This window comes from Odocoileus virginianus, chromosome 4, assembly GCF_023699985.2.
Source record: "Odocoileus virginianus isolate 20LAN1187 ecotype Illinois chromosome 4, Ovbor_1.2, whole genome shotgun sequence".
NCBI classification, from domain to species: Eukaryota; Metazoa; Chordata; class Mammalia; order Artiodactyla; family Cervidae; genus Odocoileus; species Odocoileus virginianus.
The window spans coordinates 76718423-76740527 of NC_069677.1; the positions used below are offsets into that span (position 1 = coordinate 76718423).

The window sequence follows — 22105 nt, forward strand, 5'->3', positions numbered from 1 at the left end:
AGAGAGGCAGTTGATGGTGCTGCTGGCTGCCAGCCACTTGGAGGCCCACACCAGCTACAGAATGTGCTATCAGGCTTGTCTTTTGCTCCCTTTCCTAAACCCTCCCTCCCCACTTCCCCTGGTCACTATAGGAATGCTCTTCTGGGAAGATACTTAGTCTTGACTGGGCAGACAGATGTTGGTTCCTCTCTATCATCTTCCATCTGAAGCTAAGCTAAGCCTTGCCTATTTCTGTCCGAGATCACTACAGCCTGACTCTAATGTTGAGTGTAAACTAGACTCCTCCAGTGTCCTCCACCCAGCCAACTATCAGATCAGACCCCTGAACAAAACTTTGAGAGTACCCCATTATGCTCTGACACACTTACATCCCTACAATCATAACCTCCAATTAAATTACCCAAAGAATGTATGGCTATCTGGTTGACCACTCACAACATGACAAATGAGGCTAACAATGGATAGTTTGTTTCCTTTCTGCTTAACTATATAACCCTTATTCCAATAGTTTGATCATTGTCCTTCAATTGTTTCTCCTACAAAAACAACACATTCTAATGGTTTCCCTGGTGACTCAGCAGTAAAGAATCTGCCTGCAACATAGGAGATGTGGGTTCAATCCTGGGTCAGGAAGATCCCCTGGAAAAGGAAATGTCAGCCCATTCCAGTATTCTTGCCTGGAAAATCCCATGGAGAGAGGAGGCTAATGGGCTATAGTCCATGGGGGTTGCAAGAGTTGGACACAATTTAGCAACTAAACTGCTACCACTATCCATGAAGTGAAGTGAAGTGAGGTGAAGTCGCTCAGTCTTGTCTGACTCTTTGCGACCCCACGGACTGTAGCTTACAAGGCTCCTCTATCCATGGAGTTTCCCCGGCAAGAGCACTGGAATGGGTTGCCATTTCCTTCTCCAACCACTATCCATAGTTTAAACCAATTTAAAGAGCTAGTCTAGGAACCCAACTCATATATATTTTTCCTGTGGGGGAAAAATATTCAGCAATAGCTTATACAAATCAGTCATGTTCAAAGTATTGCCCTCAGTGAACCTAATTATCCTAACTTTCTAAATAACTGTTCATAATCTTTTATAACCTGACTCACTTTTAAGAAAGAGACTTCCTGTACTTGATGGCTATAAATAAATGAATCCCAAAAGGTTTAGGCAGATTGCAGAAGAAAGATAATGTTACATATGGGCAAACATTAACAAATGAAAATAATAGCATTATATTAATAACAATTCTTTAAGCATTATAAATAAATATGTACAGTCATTAGCATTGACTCTAAACACCTGTCAATTATTCATAAGTGTTTCCAATCCTAAGAAAATATCCCACAGTAAACAGATGCTACAAACTGAGATTCAGTGGAAAAATTCTCAACCTTATTCAATCTAAATTTTCTAGGAGTGTCTCCCAAAGATTACTCATCACACTTTATATCCTTCACTATAATTCATAATTCTCTGTTATTCTTTACACTTTAGGTTTAGCAATAGACATTTCATTACTAGATAAGCCCATTTGATTCAGATACAACCAAGGTAATTAATAATTCATAATATGGTGGTTATTTGAGGTCAGGATGATGATGAATCCTTAGCTAGAATTTGCTGAGTAGTTAGTAATCTTTGCAAGGAGAGTTGACCTTCTCCTACATTTCTATATTTGGGAGCTGTTGGCTTTTTAAAGTTTTGCCTGAGTCAGATATCATTTTTGTAAGCCGAAGATATTATAGCAATACTGTCTGTTATTCCTATGGTTCTTTATACAACATGAGGAACAGTTTTTTTTTTTTTTTAAAGTTGAGTGCAGACACAACTGAAACAAAAGTGGGTTCCATAGACTCGGTTTTCTAGGTGACATCCATCTGATTTGGCAAGCAAATATAGATTCTTGTCAAAAGGAGTCAAAAATTACATACAGTTTTCCTGCTATATGTAATTATAAAGACTTAAATAATGAGCTTCATAAAACCAATCTATTCTTCATTCAAATGACATGATGTAATATCTTCCTGAGATACCATGTAACTATAATCATGAAGAAATTTTATATTTGTCTATTTTTAACCGACCATAATAATAAATGTGAAGAGAGATTTAGATATGTATCTTGAATTCATTCCAAAGCTCAAGATTGATTTTTCTTTAACTGGAGAAAAGTACACCAAAAAGAGCAAGAAATTTTCTCCTGAGGAGCAGGAATCCCATTAACCTTTGATTTTACACCCTAAGGGCTATTAAACAGTCATGGGCAAAGAGATGTTCAATAAAGCAAAATGTTTAAAAATTCATTCATAACATATCTTTGTGGGTTTTGTCTGGTTTTGGTTTTTGGAGGGAATCGGGGAAGGCGGTGATTGAGGAAAGATAATAGGTGAATTGGGAAAGACCACCAGGGCAGAAAACAGTTAATGATGAAAAAAAAAAAAAAAACAGCTCTGAAGAATCTAGAAATGTATAATCTCAAAAGTGACTAAAAGGGCAGGATGGATGGGGATCTACCCTAGGTAGATCTAACTGTAACAATGTTCTCTCCCATTTGGGAGAGATAAGAACAAAAGAGGAGTAATAACCCTCATGAAAATCCCAACACGTAATCCCTATTGTGCTTACTTTTCCCTACTTTATCTTCTTTAGAAGAATGAAGCAGGCACAATCTTTAACACTGCTGATAGCTCTGAACTACTTTAGTTGATTTGCATACAATAATTATTTACTTGATTAACAAGCTCTCAGCTAAATTGTCCTTTCAACCCTTAACAAGTTGAAAATTATGTAAGATTCCTCTTTAAAGGAAAGGAAATTTTCCCAAATAGGCTCTATTGTTAACAACAGAATACAATTTTCCATTTGGTTTCTAGTACTGAGATTTAAACTGGTTCCATGATGAGGAAGAAGAAATTCTTTTGGAACAGAGCTCAAAGAAGCTGAGAAATCTCAGATGTAGCTATCACTGAAAACCCAGAATTTTTAAAATTTAAGTATCCTTAAAGCTAATACCTTTAGTAAAAATTCTTAAAAGCAATAAGAAGACAAAAAATAAAAGAAAGCTATATATTCCCCACAGAGGTGGAAGTTAACCTTAAAAAAAAAAAAAAATAAAGCAGAGTGATTAGAATTACAAATACTTTATGTAATAGGCTACCAGAAATGTATCAAAATTTAATGTTTATGATACATTAGGAACTTTCCCTTGTGGCTCAACAAGAAAAAACCTAAATCAACCAGTTAATCTATGAATAAAGGGAATTTTTTAAATCAATTTAATGAATGTATCACATTTCCAACCTAAAAGATCTTCTCTACACTACTGACAGAATAGCTAACATTAAAAAGGATAAATGAGTGAATGCAGTAAGTAAATGAGCCTAAAAATAAAATGCACCGTATCTCAAGGTAGCAAAATGAATAAGGTGCCTGGACTGGCCCATGCCCACTCACCAGATATCCGACTTTGTGTCGTAGCCTTGGTGTTTCAGAGCCTCCGGGCTCATATAATGGGGAGTTCCAGTTAAAGTGGTGGCTAGATCACAGGATCCCATTAGGAGTCGAGAAACTCCAAAATCCCCTTGAAATAATAATTAACTTCTATGAATACTTAAAACATGAAAACCAGTACTATACTGGAAATTAACAACAGAGTGCCTAATTTGACAATTTTAATACACAATCATTCATACCATGTTGAAGAAAAAGTTATACATTTTAAATTATGTAATATTGGTGAAAAGCTTTAAAAATAAAAGCATTATAAAAAGAAGTTTGATGATAGGAAAGTGAATTATGTAAGCTAAAACTGCTTTTTTTCCTGGTATTAGGGAAAACCAACAACTTGAAACAAAAAGATATTTCAAGCCTGATTAACAACAAACAGAACGATTCTGGAAGCACTGAATATATGATTTGCAATTTTATCTGAGTGAGGGGGGAATCTGTTCTTAATTTACAACAAAGAAGAAATTTTAAATAAAAAACCTGAGACTTTTCAATAACATGACTATAAAAACTTGAATCCTCCAGTTTCAGTATAATTGCCTAATTTGTTGGTTTTATGTCTTCCCCTCTAAGAACATCTTATATGAAGATCAAACAGTTCTGTAACTGTTAGGAGTATAGATACAGTTCTAAAGGAGAACTCGCTATATCAACACTTTAATAATCTGTGATAACTCCTAATTGCTTATGATAAAATAAACACGGGAGTAGGAAACCTATAGTAATCAAACTAGTAAAACAAGTCTAATCATTTGTTAATGGTTAGTGCTTGGCATGGAATAGGAACTCAAAAGACATTTGTTGGATCTACTAATAAATAGCAAATGTTTTATACCTCAGTTTCTATCAGAATCAGAAATAATTGGTCTTTTTGCTATTGCTGTTGTTGGGCACAACCAATCAAGCACAAAAATTTAAGAAGTTTGAATAAACCAATGATTATTCTACCATTTTTTAGTTACTTTATATTGCAATTTGATATATAATAATAAAATCTAGAATATACTCTTTCATGGAATACATATTTTAAAATCTTACCAATTTTAAGCTTATTATTTTTCAGAAATATATTCTTTGATTTCAAATCTCGATGAAGTATCTTCCTACAGAAGGAATAAAAGGATATTCAAATTAATGCAAATATAAAATTTTAAAATCCAAATATAAGTAACATATGAATGAATGTGAAGTGATTCACACATAAATATACATTCCCGGAAATATATCTTTCAATGTTTGAAAGCTTCAAAGCCACAACATTATTTAATCTCACTGAGAAAATCAAAGTTTCAAAACAGATACAGGGAAACACGTAGTTAAGAGAAGTGTGATGTACTTCCAACTATTTCAATAGGCCAGATTTTATCATGCTTTTACAGCCAGTTCCCAGAGTAGTTATCATAAAGCTTTATAATCTATTATATACTATATAAAATGTATTACATGGTATATATATCTTATATATTCATAATATACTATATATATTAAATATTATAATCCAATTGTTCACATTTTACATACATGCAGAAAAAATGTTGATGATGGTATTTAACAATAGCTAACATTTAAGCAAACAAGCAATGTAAATTATGTCAGTGAAAATTTCATTTCTGAAATTATGAAAACTAGACAACTAGAAAACCTTTGTCTAAAAAAAACACCTAAAAATGCTGAATAAAGTATATGAGTGTCTTCATATATAAACAGCTGAGTCCACAAGAAAATGAGGCAAATCCTTGAGGATCAGGCACAAAGAAAACCAAAAAGCAGAGGCAGCAATAGGTGCTGATTTCTCAGCAGCCCAAGGGACTCAGGACCCACAGGAGCCAAGACCTGGAGCCCACGTAACATGGAGAGTCGGAACTAACAGAAATGTATAGAGTCTGAATCCCATATGTGGTCCATATCTTAAGAGAAACTATAATCCAAGAAACAGTCATTCACAAGTAAACAAAATCACAAGCTTATCTGTACAGATCTGAACTTTGAGTGGAGGAAAAAAATATCTCCCTTCGTATTTTTTAACCATGTGTCTGCTCACTTACATTTGGAATTCAGATATGCTCTATGGCTTTAAGCCATCCCAACCCAAGAAATTAACATAAAAGTTGGTTCTCTGCTGTTCATAATCTCTTGGGGCATCTGGCAGAAGCAAATGCAAACTGAGTCAGCAGATAATACATAATAAAATTAAACCCCTGAGAATTTCAGATAACTTAATAGGATACAAACTATAAAATGAATGTATTTCAAATGATTAAAACAATAAAGAACAAAAAACATGAAACAGAAACAGAATACTATCCAAAAAAAAAGATAATGCTGATTTGAAAAACAACCAAATAGAATATCGAGGGGAAAAATGTGATCATGATAAAAAAACTCAAGACTGAGACCTCAGCTTTCAACTGTGATGGGATTCCCTGGTGGCTTAGACGGTAAAGCGTCTGCCTGCAGTGTGGGAGACTGGGGTTCGATCTCTGGGTCAGGAAGATCCCCTGGAGAAGGAAATGGCAACCCACACCAGTATTCTTGCCTGGAAAATCCCATGGATGGAGGAGCCTGGCGCGCTATAGTTCATGAGGTCGCAAAGAGTCGGACACAACTGAGCAACTAACACACACTTTCAACTGTGATGAAGTAAGTTTATTCCACACTAAATCACCCACCGTCAACAGCTGTACAGAGAACACTGCAAAATTTAAACAACGTAAAGTCTGAGTAAGTTTTTAAAACAACTTTCTGAAGATATCAGAGATCAGTTAAGGTGAACAAAGGTAGGCAGCACTTGAGGGGCCAGAACGTAAAAGAAGGCAAATACATGGAGATGAGCAAGCACTTCCCACTGCATTTTCCTCTGGGGCATTGGCAGAAGCAGAGTGTTGTGGCCAGAGTTTGCAACAGTTTCACTGGGTTTGGAAAGCAAAAACCTAGAGCTACAAAGGCAGCCAGGACTCAAGGGGCAAATTCTCCAGAGAAAAGGGAACAAAAGAAAAGTAAGTCTGACATTCTGAATGGGTTTTAACCTGAGGCACTTGCTGAATCCTAAGAAGCTCAGGGGCAAGACATGCAGGAGAAAGTAGCTGCTAAGAGGCAGAGCTTTCAGCAGATTCACAAAGCTGAGGGGGGGTCTAGGTAAATAAAGTCTTCAGCTGAATACTCTGAACACTGGAAATAAAAGCAAACGAAACAGACCAGTCCTCAGAAACCTAGCCTGAACTATCTCAGTCCTAACTGTATTAAGGTGATCTGCAACTACTACCAGCCAAAAAAAAAATCATATCCTCTCGAGAGGAACATAATATCATCCAACATGTCTGCACTATTCTACATGTATCGATTGTCCAGTATTCCCTCAAAAATGACCAGGTATGCCAAGAGACAAGACCGAATGACCAAAAACAAACAACAAAAAGAAACAAATCCACATGTGACCCACATATTGGAATTGTTGGACATGGATTTTAAAGTAACTATGATATGTTCAAGGAAATAAATGACACAATGAGAGAACTAGATTCTATAAAGAGTTGAATGTCAATTTTAAAACAGAAATAAATTACCAAAATTAAGAATTCAGTAGATATGTTTGAAAACAGATAAGACATAGCAAAAAAGAAGATTTAGGAACTGGAATAATGGTTAGTGGAAAATGTAGTTCAAGTATTGAAAAGGAGACTGCATAACTGCCTCCAAAAAGACTTATGCCACCATGCCATGCCATCCCAGGATGGCTGCTGGCAGTGTCCCTGACCCCACAGCAGGCCACTGTTGACCCACACCTCTGCCAGAGACTCCAAAAACACTCACAGGACAGGATGAGGGCATATCCTTCTACTACACCATCTTTGGAAAGGTGGAGATTTCTGACAAAACATGGTCCACTTGAGAAGGAAATGGCAAACCATTTCAGCCTTCTTTCCTTGAAAACCCTATGAACAGTATGAAAAGACAAAATGATATGAGACTGAAAGATGAACTTCCTAGGTTAGCAGATGTCCAATATGCTACTGCGGAAGAGCAGAGAAATAGCTACAGAAGGAATAAAGAGGCTGAACCAAAGAGGAAATGACACCTAGTTGTGGATGTATCTGGTGGTACGTAAAATCCAATGCTGTAAAGAACAATATTGCACAGGACTGGAATGCTAGGTCCATGAATCAATGTAAATTGGAAGTGGTCAACCAAGCCCACTGTCAACCACCCCAAGAGTGAACGTGACATATCAGGAATCGATGAACTAAAATGGATGGAAATATGCACATTTAATTCACATGACCATTGTATCTATTACTAAGATATAAGTAATAAGATCTATTACTAAGATATGTCTAAGGCAAGAATCCCTTAGACAAAATGGAGTAGCCCTCTTGTCAACAAAAAGAGTCCAAAATGTAGTACTTGGGTGCAGTCTCAAAAACAACAGAATGATCTTGGTTCATTTCCAAGGCAAACCATTCAGTGTCACAGTAATCCAAGAAATGGCCCAACCACAAATGCCAAGAAGATGAAGTTGAACGGTTCTATGAAAACCTACAAGACCTTCTGCACTAACACCCAAAAAGCTCTTTTCATCATAGGGGACTGGAATGCAAAAGTAGGAAGTCAAGAGATACCTGGAGTAACAAGTTTGGCCTTGGAGTAAAAAATAAAGCAGGGCAAAGTCTAACAGAGTTTTGCCAAGAGAATGCACTGGTTATAGCAAACACCCTCTTCCAACAAAACAAGAGAAGACTCTACACATGGACATCACCAGATAATCAATACTGAAAACAGATTGATCATATTCTTTGCAGCCAAAGATGGAGAAGCTCTATACAGTCAGCAAAAACAAGACCGGGAGCTGACTGTGGCTTAGATCATGAACTCTTTATTGCCAAATTCAGACTTAAATTGAAGAAAGTAGGGAAAACCACTACGCCATTCAGGTATGACCTACAACAAATCCCTTATGATTATACAGTGAAAGTGAGAAATGGATTCAAGGGATTAGATCTACAGACAGAGTGCCTGAAGAACTATGGGTGGAGGTTCATAACATTGTACAGGAGGCAGTGATCAAAATCATCCCCAAGAAAAAAAAAAGGAAAAAGGCAAAACAGTTGTCTGAGGAAAACTTACAAATAGCTGAGGAAAAGAAGAGAAGTGAAAAGCAAAGGAGAAAAGGAAAGATATGCCCAACTGAATGCAGAGTTCCAAAGAACAGCAAGAAGAGATAAGAAAGCCTTCCTAAGTGAAAAATGTAAAGAAAAAGAGAAAAAAAAAAAAAAAAAAACAGAACGGGAAAGACTAGAGATCTCTTCAAGAAAATTAGAGATACCAAGGGAACACTTCACGCAAAGATGAGCACAAAAAAGGACAGAAACAGCAAGGACCTAACAGAAGCAGAAGATACTAAGAAGAGGTGGCAAGAATACACAGAACTACACAAAAAAGGTCTTAATGACCCAGATGACCATGATGGTATGATCACTCACCTAGCATCAGACATCCTGGAGTGCAAAGTCAAGTGGGCCTCAGGAAGCATCACTATAAACAAAGCTAGTGGAGGTGATGGAATTCCAGTTGAGCTCTTTCAAATCCTAAAAGATGATGCTGCTTAAGTGCTGCACTCAATATGCTAGCATTTTTGGAAAACTCAGCAGTAGCCACAGAACTGGAAAAAGTCAGTTTTCCTTCCAATCTTAAAGAAGGGTAATGCCAAAAAATGTTCAAACCACTGCACAATTGCACTCATTTCACATGCTAGCAAGGTTAAGGCTCAAAATCCTCCAAGTTCAGCTTCAGCAGTACTTGAACAAAGAATTTCCAGATGTACAAGCTGCATCTGGAAAAGGCAGAGGAACCAGAGACCAAATTGCCAACATGCAGTGGATCATAGAAAAAGTAAGGAAATTCCAGAAAAACATCTACTGCTGCTGAATTGACTATGCTAAAGCCTTTGTTGTGGATCACAACAAACTGTGGGAAATTCTTCCAAGAGATGGGAATACCAGACTACCTTACCTGCCTCCTGAGAAATCTGTATGCAGCTCAAGAAGCAACAGTTAGAACCCAACATGGAACAATGGACTAGTTCCAAATTGGGGAAGGAGTATGTCGAAGCTGTATATTGTCACTCTGCCTATATAACTTCTATGCAGAGTTCATCATGTGAAATGCTGGGCTGGGTGAAGCACAAGCTGGAATCAAGATTGTCGGGAGAAATATCAATGACCTCAGATACGCAGATGACACCACCCTTATGGCAGAAAGCGAAGAGGAACTAAAGAGCCTCTTGATGACAGTGAAAAATCAGAGTGAAAAAGTTGGGTTAAAACTCAACATTCAAAAAACTAACATCATGGCATCTGGTTCCATCATTTCATGGCAAATAGATGGGGAAACAATGGCAATAGTGACAGATTTTATTTTCTTGGGCTCCAAAATCACTGCAGATGGTGACTGCAACCATGAAAATAAAAGACGCTTATTCCTTGGAAGAAAAGCTATGCCCAACCTAGACAGCATATTAAAAAACAGAGACATTACTTTGCCAACAAAGGTCCATATTGTCAAGCTATGGTTTTTCCAGTAATCATGTACAGATGTGAGAGCTGGACCATAAAGACCGAGGGTCGAAGAAATGATGTTTTCGAACCATGGCGCTGGAGAAGACTCTTGAGAGTCCCTTGGACTGCAAGGCAATCTAACCAATCAATCATAAAGGAAATCAATCCTCAATATTCATTGGAAGGACTGATGCTGAAGCTGAAGCTCCAATACTTTGGCCACCTGATATTAAGAGCCAACTCATTGGAAAAGACCCTGATGCAGGGAAAGATTGAAGGGAGGAGAAGGGGACAACAGAGGATGAGACTGTTGCATGGCATCACTCTGAGCAAACTCCAGGAGATAGTGAAGGACAGGAAGCCTGGAATGCTGCAGTCCTTGGGGTTGCAGAGAGTCAGACACGAGTTTGCAACTGAAGAACAACAAAATTGAAAAATAATATTGATACTTAGACTAAGCAAGTTGATGATGAGTTTTAGATATAACACATTAATAGCTACCACATATATTAAAATGTAAATAAGAAAATCACCACTGGATATTTTATGAGCAAGACAAACATTATGTTAGAAAGCAGTTATGGGAAGTGACTGGCTGGAACTGTTGTAACAGAACAATTATTTCTATGCAACAAACCAGATATCAAGCTACTTGATTAAGGTTATTTTAAGTATAATTTATTGACTTTGTGGCTACAGTAAGCAAAAATGGGTCCAGAAAAAAAAGTCCTGTCATGTACTTCATTAGTATCCTTTCCTTTGAAGTATATAGAAATCAAATCCAAGAATAACAAGGTGACTAGCAATTTAAGCAGTTGATATAAACTCTTTCTTCTAAAGATAGCTCTCAAATAGCTCTCCACATATGTCCCTGTCATTTCTGTTTCATGATCCCCAAGAGATTTAAGTGCCCTGATTAAGACCGGATGACAGTGGTGATCAAATCCATGGTTGAGCTTTTGCCTCCATCTCCCCATCAGGCTATTCTCCATACCCTCAGCCTCCAGGACCACAGCAGAGTGAGGTCTGTGGAGGCAGCTACAGCAGGGCTTTCTCAGGCCCTGAGCCAGAGTAGCATGGTGGAGACGGTATGGACAGTTCAGTCTTCATTTCTCCTTAAGTCCTCATCTGAGTAGTTTCTGAAAATTTAGCTCCCGCCCTACAAACCTGTGTTTATCTAACAGGGTTTTGGGGTGGCCTGCAGATTCTCCTTGCCAAAGGTTCTGGCACAAGCAATGGCTCTGTGGTGATGCATGGCCCAGGCAGTCCCTGTTGCTGCTCTCTGCCACATGGCCACTGTCCTAGATACTGAGGCTCATGCCTGGCTTCCTCATCAGTGTCCTGGGCCCCCAGGACCATGATAAGCCTCTATGCTGTAAGCCAGGGGTGATGTCAGGTCCTTCTTGAATGCAGCTACAAAGTAGGAGTTGCTGACACCTGGAAATGGAGTGGGGTCTCCTTGGAAAAGGTGACCTAAGGACATCCTCAAGAAGTGGGAGCCAATATACTACCCAAAGCAATCTATAGATTCAATGCAATCCCTATCAAACTACCAACAGTATTTTTCACAGAACTAGAACAAATAATTTCACAATTTGTATGGAAATACAAAAAACCTCGAATAGCCAAAGTAATCTTGAGAAAGAAGAATGGAACTGGAGGAATCAACCTGCCTGACTTCAGACTATACTACAAAGCCACAGTCATCAGGACAGTATGGTACTGGCACAAAGACAGAAAATATAGATCAATGGAACAGAATAGAAAGCCCAGAGATAAATCCACGAACCTATGGTCACCTTATCTTCGACAAAGGAGGCAAGGATATACAATGGAAAAAAGACAACCTCTTTAACAAGTGGTGCTGGGAAAACTGGTCAACCACCTGTAAAAGAATGAAACTAGAACACTTTCTAACACCATACACAAAAATAAACTCAAAATGGATTAAAGATCTAAATGTAAGACCAGAAACTATAAAACTCCTAGAGGAGAACATAGGCAAAACACTCTCCGACATAAATCACAGCAGGATCCTCTATGACCCACATCCCAGAATTTTAGAAACAAAAGCAAAAATAAACTAATGGGACCTAATGAAACTTAAAAGCTTTTGCACAACAAAGGAAACTATAAGCAAGGTAAAAAGACAGCCCTCAGATTGGGATAAAATAATAGCAAACGAAGCAACAGACAAAGGATTAATCTCAAAGATATACAAGCAACTCCTCCAGCTCAACTCCAGAAAAATAAATGACCCAATCAAAAAATGGGCCAAAGAACTAAACAGACATTTCTCCAAGGAAGACATACAGATGGCTAAAAAACACATGAAAAGATGCTCAATATCACTCATTATCAGAGAAATGCAAATCAAAACCACAATGAGGTACCATTACACGCCAGTCAGGATGGCTGCTATCCAAAAGTCTACAAGCAATAAATGCTGGAGAGGGTGTGGAGAAAAGGGAACCCTCTTACACTGTTGGTGGGAATTGAAATTAGTACAGCCATTATGGAAAACAGTGTGGAGATTTCTTAAAATGCTGGAAATAGAACTGCCATATGACCCAGCAATCCCACTTCTGGGCATACACACCAAGGAAACCAGATCTGAAAGAGACACGTGCACCCCAATGTTCATCGCAGCACTGTTTATCATAGCCAGGACATGGAAGCAACCTAGATGCCCATCAGCAGACGAATGGATGAGGAAGCTGTGGTACATATACACCATGGAATATTACTCGGCCATTAAAAAGAATTCATTTGAATCAGTTCTAATGAGATGGATGAAACTGGAGCCCATTATACAGAGCGAAGTAAGCCAGAAAGATAAAGACCATTACAGTATACTAACACATATATATGGAATCTAGAAAGATGGTAATGATAATCCTATATGCAAAACAGAAAAAGAGACTCAGATGTATAGAACAGACTTGTGGACTCTGGGAGAAGGCGAGGGTGGGATGTTTCAAGAGAACAGCATCGAAACATGTATATTATCTAGGGTGAAACAGATCACCAGCCCAGGCTGGGTGCATGAGACAAGTGCTCGGGCCTGGCGCACTGGGAAGACCCAGAGGGATCGGGTGGAGAGGGAGGTGGGAGGGGGGACCGGGATAGGGAATACATGTAAATCCATGGCTAATTCATTTCAATGTATGACAAAAACCACTGCAATGATGTAAAGTAATTAGCCTCCAACTAATAAAAATAAATGGAAAAAATTTTTAAAAATTAAAAAAATAAAGACCCATAAGAAAAAAAAAAAAAAAGAAGTGGCAGCCAAGAGAAAGCAGGAATCTTCCACAACACCACAAACACAACTTCTCTCTACTTTCCCATCTCTAGACCTATCTCCATCCCCCGTCACATTTACTGACCTGGATTCCCAAGTAGGTCCTTTCCCTAGGAGCCTCACTATGTTAAAAATGAATCCTCACACAATCTTTTGGGAAATAGCCATTCAGGCTTCCCAGGTGGTGCCAGTGGTAGAGAATCTGCCTGCTAATACAGGAGACATAGGAGACATAGGTTTTGATCTCTGGGTCAGGAAGATCCCCTGGAGAAGGGCATGGCAACCCACTCCAGTATTCTTGCCTGGAGAATCCCATGGACAGAGGAACCTGGCAGGCTACAGTCTGTAGGGTCGCATAGAGTTGGACACGACTGAAGTGACTTGGCATGCACCAAGCTGGCTGGGGAAAGGTGTGAGCTGCTAGGTGAGGAGGCACTCACCTTAGGGAAAGTGCCCCAAGCTTGTTCTCTCCTCCACTGTGAAAGCACAAACAATGTCAGCAAATGAGCTCTCTTCAGAGAGGCTGCTCTGTACTTCATCTTAGAAAATCTAGGCTAACTGAACAGAATCGCTTCAGTAGAAATGAGCTGGGGCGGGGGTGGGTGGTGTTGTTTTGGGGTTTCTGTGTTATCTCTGGGGGCAAAAAAGGAGAAGCAAGACAATGTCTCTGTCCCCCAAGGACTTCCTTCATGCCCAGTTCTGCTATGGCATCCAGGGAAGATGATATTTCAAAGACTGGCCATTTAATTGAACCAAAGAGAAGAAAGGCTTTGAGTCCCTCATTTACTGGTCCAGCTTATGGAGCATTGCAGGAGTTGGTGACAAGCCTCACAGGAAACAAACACCGTTAACAAACTTAGCTCTGTCTATGTGCCAGAGGTTCAGGCCCAGGGGGAGGAAGGAGTTTTAGTGCTACATTCTCAAGACAGCTTTCGTGTGAATATTTTCAGCTTTTAATATCATTATTTATAAGTGTGTATGCCATATGCCATAGATTTAGAATATTACAAATGTATAAATAAACCAAATTAAATTAAGCACAGGAAAGCTCCAAAGGAGTAAACAAAATCTTCGTTTCTTCTGTAACCTCATTCTTCCTAGTTTTTCCAGGGTCTTCTTTATATCTTCTGCCCCTGCACTGTATCAGTCAGAGTTCTCCAGAAAAACAGAGCCAACCGAAGATATAGATATGGATATAAATACAAATGGAGGTTTATGACAAGGAATGGCTTATGCAAAGATGGAGGCTGAGAAGTCCCAAGATTTGCTGTCGATAGGCCGAAGACCCAGGAAGTCGTTCAGTCGCTAAGCCATGTCCAATTCTTTGCATGGACTGCAACATTCCAGGCTTCCCTGTCCTTCACCATCTCCCAGAGTTTGCTCAAACTCATGTCCATTGAGCCGGTGATGTCATCCAACCAGCTCATCCTCTGTTGCCCCCTTCTCCTCCTTCCTTGTATCTTTCCCAGGATCAGATGAGTTCAATGAGTTGGCTCTTCATATCAGGTAGCCAAAGTACTGGAGCTTCAGCTTTAGCACCAGTCCTTCCAATGAATATTCAGGGTTGACTTCCTTAGGATTGACTGGTTTGATTTCCCTGCAGTCCAAGAGACTCTCAAGAGTCTTCTCCAACACCATAGTTCAAAAGCATCAGTTCTTCAGTCTCAGCCTTCTTTATGGTCCAACTTTCAAATTCATACATGACTACTGGAAAAACTACAGCTTTGAGTATATGGATCTTTGTTGGCCAAGTGATGTCTCTGCTTTTTAATATACTGTCTAGGTTTGTCCTAGCTTTTCTTCCAAGGAGCAAGTGACTTTTAATTTCATGGCTGCAGTCACTGTCCACAGTGATTTTGGAGCCCAAGAAAATAAAATATGCCACTGTTTCCATTTTTTCCCATCTATTTGCCATGAAGCGATGGAACCGGATGCCATGATCTCAGTTTTTTGAATGTTGAGTTTTAAGCTAGGTTTTTCACTCTCCTTTCACCTTCATTCAGAAGCTCTTTAGTTCCTCTTCACTTTCTGCCATTAGAGTGGTATCATCTGCTTATCTGAGGCTGTTGATGTTTCTCCTGGCAATCTTGATTCCAGCTTGTGATTCATTCAGCCTAGCATTTCACATGATGGTGGATTCCAACATCCTCCTATCAATGGTTGTTCAGCAGATAGTTGTGATTTTGATATTCTTGCAGGAGAAGATGCGTGCATATTTTTCTACTCCACCATCTTTTCTGCTTGATGAAGACTGAGGAAAGCTGATCATATAATTCAGTCCTAGTCTGAGGGCCTGAGATCAGGTGAGTCAATGGACTAAGTCTCTCAACCCAAGGGCAGAAGATGGGGTGAGACATCCCAGCTCCTCAATGAGGCAGGAAAATGGGGGCAAATTCCTTCTTTCTCTGCATTTTGTCTGTTTGGACTTTCAAGGGATTGGATGTGTCCAACCACACTGGAGAGGACAATCTACAGATTCCACCAACTGAAACGCTAATCCCATCTGGAAATGCCATACAGGCACACCCAGAAGCAATGTTTAATCTGGGCACCTCACAGCCCTCTCAAACTGACAAATAAAATTAACCATCACATGCACTAAAGTACTTCTCAAGGCACTGCCAACAGAGGAGCCTAATTCATCTTCTTCTTTGTTCCAAAGTAACCTTCCAAACTTATTTGTAAGCAGAATTTTCAAAATACATTTGAATATGTGCTCTAGACTGTAAGAGGAAAAGGCTGGAATAATGCTTGTAAATAGATCTTTTATTGGCTATAGTTGAAAGATTTAAGTAGAAGGTTGAGGGAAACACTGTGATAGGCTGTATTCTTGTTCCCAAATATTTGCATCTCTTGTGCCTGACAGTGAGTGTACCCCTTGGGAGGAAAAGGCACCTCCACTGGACTTGGTCATTTGACTTGCTTGGATCCATGGCATGCAAACAGACCAGGCAAATATGTCGGAGCAGAGTCTTAAAGAACCACTGAGTGTTTCCTTTAACTTTCTTGCTTTTCCTCTGCCAACAGAAAGCATGAGCTTCTCCTTCAATGTAGACAGTGAGACCGGAAGACTCAAAGTGGATCTGCAGCTGCCAAGAGGCAACAAAAGCAAGAATTGACTGTCCTAAGTCACTGAGGTTGGGGTTTTGTGTTAACACAGCATAAGGAAGGAGTTTCAGGGCTATAACCTCAAGGGAGCTTTGAGTGAACTGTGAATACTCTTAAGTGTCACACATCATTATTCATAAGTGTCATGCCATGTGCTAAAAGAATCATTCTTTTAGGTTTAAATTCTATTTTAATATTTTATCTTTATCTTTAATTTTTGTCAGTTTGATTACTATGTCTCTTGATGTGTTCCTCCTTGGGTTTATCCTGCCTGAGAGTCTCTGTGCTTCCTGAACTTGACTATTTTCTTTCCCAAGTTTGGGAAGTTTTCAGCTATTATCTCTTTAAATATTTTTCAGTTTCCTTTCTCTCTTTCTTCTCCTTCTGGGACCCCTATAATACAAATGTTGGTAAATTTAATGTTGTCCCAGAGGTCTCTTAGGCTGTCTTTTTTTTTTTTTTCATTCATTTTCTATATTTTGTTCTGTGGCAATGATTTCCACCATTCTATCCTCCAGGTCATTTGTCTGTCCTTCTGCCTCAGTTATCCTGCTATTGATTCCTTCTAGCATACTATTCATCTCTGTTTGCTCTTTAGTTCTTCTAGGTCTTTGGCAAACATTTCTTGCATCTTCTCCATTGTTTTCGTGAGATCCTGGATCATCTGCACTATCATTATTCTGAATTCTTCAGTTGTTTTTCTGGGGTTTTATGTTATGCCTTCATCTGGGGCATAATTTTCTGCTTTTTCATCCTGATTAACTTTCTGTAATGTGGTATTTTTTCTAGCTGCTGTGGGATCGTGGTTCTTCTTGCTTCTTCTGTCTGCCCTCTGATTTGTCATTGTTCAGTCGCTCAGTTGTGTCTGACTCTTTGCAGCCCAACAGACCTCAGCACACCAGCCTTCTCTGTCCTTCACCATCTCCCAAAGCTTGCTCAAACTCATGTCCATCGAGTCAGTGATGCCATCCAACCATCTTATCCTCTATTGACCTCTTATCCTCCTGCCTCCAATCTTTCCCAGCATCAGGGTCTTTTCCAATGAGTCAGGTCTTTTCCAATGAGTCGGCTCTTTGCATCAGGTGGCCAAAGTATTGGAGCTTCAGCTTCCACATCAGTCCTTCCAATAAATATTTAGGGTTGATTTCCTTTACAGTTGACTGGTTTGATCTCCTTGCTATCCAAAAGACTCTCAAGAGTCTTCTCCAGCACCACAGTTTGAAGGCATCAATTCTTTTTCATTCAGCCTTTTTTATTGTCCAGCTCTCACATCCATACATGACTACTGGAAAAACCATAGCTTTGCCTATATGGATCTTTGTAGGCAAAGTAATGTCTCTGCCCTCTGACGGAGGAGGCTAAGAGGCTTGTGTAAGCTTCCTAATGGGAGGGACTGGTGGTGGGAAAAAACTGGATCTTGCTCTGGTGGGCAAGGTCTTGTTCAGTAAAGCTTTAATCCAATTATCTGCTGATGGGTGGGGTTACACTCCCTCCCTGGTAGTGGTTTGGCCTGAGGTGACCCAGCCCTGGGGTCTGCAGGCTCTTTGGTAGGGCTAGTGGCTACCTTCACGAGGGCTTACACCAAGGGGACCTTCAAGGACTGCTGCTGCCAGTGCCCCCATCCCTGTGGTATGCCCCTGCCGACCCACATCTCCACAGGAGACCCTCCAACACTAGTAGGTAGCTTTGGTTCAGTCTCCTATGGGGTCACTGCTCTTTTCCTCTGGGTCTTGGTGCATGCAAGATTTTGTTGTGCCCTCCAAGGCTGGAGTCTCTGTTTCCCCCAGGCCTGTGGAAGTCCTGTAATCAAATCCTACTGGCCTTCAAGTTCAGTCCCTTGGTTAGTTCCCCACGCTGTGAAGGCTGACATGGGATTCAGGACCTTCACAACAGTGGGAGGAGTTCTTTGGCATTATTGTTCTCCAGTTTATGGGTCATCCACCCAGCGGGTATAGGATTTGATTTTATCATGATCGCACCCTTCCTATCATCTGGCTGTGGCTTCGTGTTTGTCTTTGGATGTGGGATATCTTTTTTTGCTGGGTTCCAGCATTCTCCTGTAGATGGCTGTTCAATAGCTAGCTGTGATTTTGGTGATCCTGCAGGAGGAGATGAGTGCATATCCTTCTACTCTGCCATTTTGAACCAGAAGAAATAAGGCTTTATTTTTTGTTTTAATACTTTGTTGTTTAGTCACTAAGTCATGTCCAACTCTTTTGCAACCCCATGGACTGTAGCCCACCAGGCTCCTCTGTCCATGGGATTTCCCAGGCAAGAATGGGTTGTCATTTTCTTCCCCAGGGGATCTCCCCAACTTTTAACACCATTTAATAAGTGAACGAATAAATTTAAGTATAAAATTGAAATTTCTCCATCTGTAGAGAAAAACTTTGCAATAACTGGTTACAATAACATGATGAAAGACGCATCATTTATTATCTGAATCACAAAGTATGGTATTTCAGATCTACATATCTGCAAATACCCAAATATTTAGCTCCATTTAATGACTTTCTTAGAATGGTGAAGGATTCAAAACAAATTTAAATCTTCTCTTTAAAGGATTATTTTAAACTCATTTATTTTAACTATCACTAAGCCAATCCAAAATACATAAAAAATGTTTGGGTTCCTAAATCAACCAGATTTCACTTTTGTATTTTGTACACTGAACATCAAAGTTGGCATCTTTATAGGTGTTGTTTTCCCTATGTCTAAGTTAACAAATATGCCAAGGAATAGTAGAGAAAATAAAAGGAATACAAATATAACTGTGTGTACACAGAAGTCTTATATTTAGCAGTTTTGGTAGTTTATTAAAAGATTGTTTCATATTCTTTTATCATTGTCTCTTAGGATAGTTTGACACTATTCAAAAGATTGTTGTGAATTGTCAATAAATCAGTGGCTATCTCATCAAGCATGTGTTTCAGAAGATATACAGAATTAGCAGAAGAAGCACCAAATAATCAGATTACTTTTTAGGCCATCAGAAAGCACAGATGACACATTTAAACTATTTGACATTCACGTATTGCCAGGCCTTGGTGAACCCTACAAACTTCCACTTCTGTTCAAGAAGAATGTTACCAATCCTAAGTTGAAAGCTAACATGGATCCCTCAAAGCATCTATTTCTATTTGTCTATGTATATTCACCTTTCCAAATGCATTCTTCTTATGGGTCTATAAAACATTTAACAACTAAAACATCTTGTTTTTGACCTTTAGGAAAAATAGTAAAACAATTAATTAAAAAAACATTTGAGGCCAATATTACAAAAGCAAATTATAAATAGTTGAACCCATATAGCATACTTTGACCTTTTTTATCAGATACTTCATGTCAAAACTGACTTTTGGTAAGAACACTTATATCTTCTGCCTTAATTCCTTAGCTCATGTGAGCACATTTAGATGTGCACTGACATACTCCAAAGTAACGCCACAATCTATCTGCAGCATGCTAGGGTATTCACAGCTCAAGCCTGCTGGAAGATGTAATAAATTCATAGTATGCTAAAGGTACCAGAGAAATGCTTATGGCTCACAGGATAAGATCAGATATAGAGAAATATGTTTAATACAAGTTTCTGTTTTGTATTTAAAGCCAGTGCTATTTTTAGAACAACAAAAAAGGTAATCAAGTAAATACTCTCAGTATAATCATTCGGCAGTTTCTTCATAAAAGAGCATATCATAGATGTCTAAGTATAGTCATTTACCTTTGGACTTGCTTCCTTCTCATTCTACCTCCAAAATTTCATTTTTCATGTTCAGACATGACTGTGAAAAAAACCCTGTGCCTCAGTAACAAATGAACATACCTTTCATGCATGTAATCAACTCCCAGCAACAGCTGGATAAACCATTCTATTATCTGACTCTCTGGAAAGGTTTTTCCAACTTCTTTATATTCTTGAATTTTACAGTCCAGATCTCGACCCTGAAACAAAACAGTATATAGATAGATAGATAGATAGATTTTACGTTTCTTTCAGTTATTAATACTATCACTGCAAGACCTCTCAACTTGGCCAAAAGCTGCCAGCCTCTGGAGCCCTCTTCTCAACTAGGCATCCCCTTTGGTCAAAAAAGACTTGAACAAATGCTAACATATTTCTAACAGCTCAAAGTCACATTCCTAAGATGACCCTAGTCCCCCTTAATGTGCCTGTTTGAGAAAACCCAAGGCTGCCAAAAAAACATGTTCCAGCCACACCTTAAGATGGAGCCCCTGTCCCCTACTCACTGGGGAGGGCAGAAGCCCAACTTCAATAAGTGCCAGCTAGCAAAATCAGATGGTTCAGAGGAACTGGCTGCCTTCCCACTTTCTGTCATATTTCAGCTCCCTGACTGCTCGGACCCCTGCCTGCATTGCCTCCTCGGCCTCCACTCCATTGTTGTTCAGTTGTTACAGCATGTCCAACTCTTTGTGACCCTATGGACTGCAGCATATCAGACTTCCCTGTCCTTCACTATCTCTCAGAGTTTGCTCAAATTCATGCCCATTGAGTAGGTGATGCCATCCAACCATCTCATCCTTTGCCGTCCCCTTCTCCTTCCGCCCTCAATCTTAGGGTCAGTATTAGGGTCTTTTCCAGTGAGTCAGCTCTTTACATCAGGTGATCAAAGTACTGGAGCTTCAGCTTCAGCATCAGTCCTTCCAATGAATATTTAGGGTTGACTGGTTTGATCTCCTTGCAGTCCAAGGGACTCTCAAGAGTCTCCTCTAGAACCACAGTTGAAAAGCATCAGTTCTTCAGTGCTCAGCCTTCTTTACGGCCCAACTCTCAAATTCATATGTGACTACTGGAAAACCACAGCTTTGACTACATGGACCTTCGTCAGCACTGTGGCCACTTTATGTAGACTTTATCCACTCCATTACTCTCCCTTTAAGTTGCCCAGTCACTCTGGGCACAGCACACTGGAGCTCAGTTCTTTCTACTCCCATCAGTGTTTACTGAAGAAACTCTGCCTCCAGCACTTTAACTATTGGCTAGCTGTGTTTATCTTCATCTCACGCAAGAACAAAATTCTTCTAAAGGGTATTAGCTTTTATTATATTACCTAAATATTACTTTAAAATTGTCTTTATTATATTACATTACATATTAATATGTACCCACATAAAACTAGAAATAATTCCCCTTATGCTTAGAATTTTACATAACTATAAAACCCTAACATGCATACAAATTAAAAACTGAGCCAATAAAATTTAAATTAGTGATGCTAATTTAATATAAAGTGATGCTGTTTTGGTGCTTACATTTGGTGCATATGGTACTGCTGCTGCTGCTGCTGCTAAGTTGCTTCAGTCGTGTCCGACTCTGTGCGACCCCATAGACGGCAGCCCACCAGGCTCCCCCATCCATGCGATTCTATAGGCAAGAACACTGGAGTAGATTGCCATTTCCTTCTCCAATGCATGAAAGTGAAAACTGAAAGTGAAGTCGCTCAGTCGTGTCCAACTCTTCGAGACCCCATGGACTGCAGGCTACCAGGCTCCCCCGTCCATGGGATTTTCCAGGCAAGAGTACCGGAGTGGGTTGCCATTGCCTTCTCTGGCATATGGTACTAGTCCTGTAGTATAGATTCTTTTTGGTTTGGCAAGCCCTGACTACCACCTTC

The 22105-nt window shown here is 39.4% G+C and overlaps 1 protein-coding gene across 12 annotated transcripts in view; it reads right to left on the reverse strand.

Moving 5' to 3' along the window:
* Positions 1-22105, reverse strand: part of NEK11 (NIMA related kinase 11) — a 282586-nt gene that overhangs the window by 188342 nt on the left and 72139 nt on the right. For all 12 annotated transcript variants that reach the window (XM_070466776.1, XM_070466770.1, XM_070466765.1 and 9 more), the window contains exons 4-6: positions 20296-20414; positions 4545-4609; positions 3453-3579 (exon numbers count right to left, since the gene is read on the reverse strand). In XM_070466776.1, the coding sequence (XP_070322877.1) occupies positions 3453-3579; positions 4545-4609; positions 20296-20414 (311 nt within the window). The remainder of the gene's footprint in view (positions 1-3452; positions 3580-4544; positions 4610-20295; positions 20415-22105) is intronic.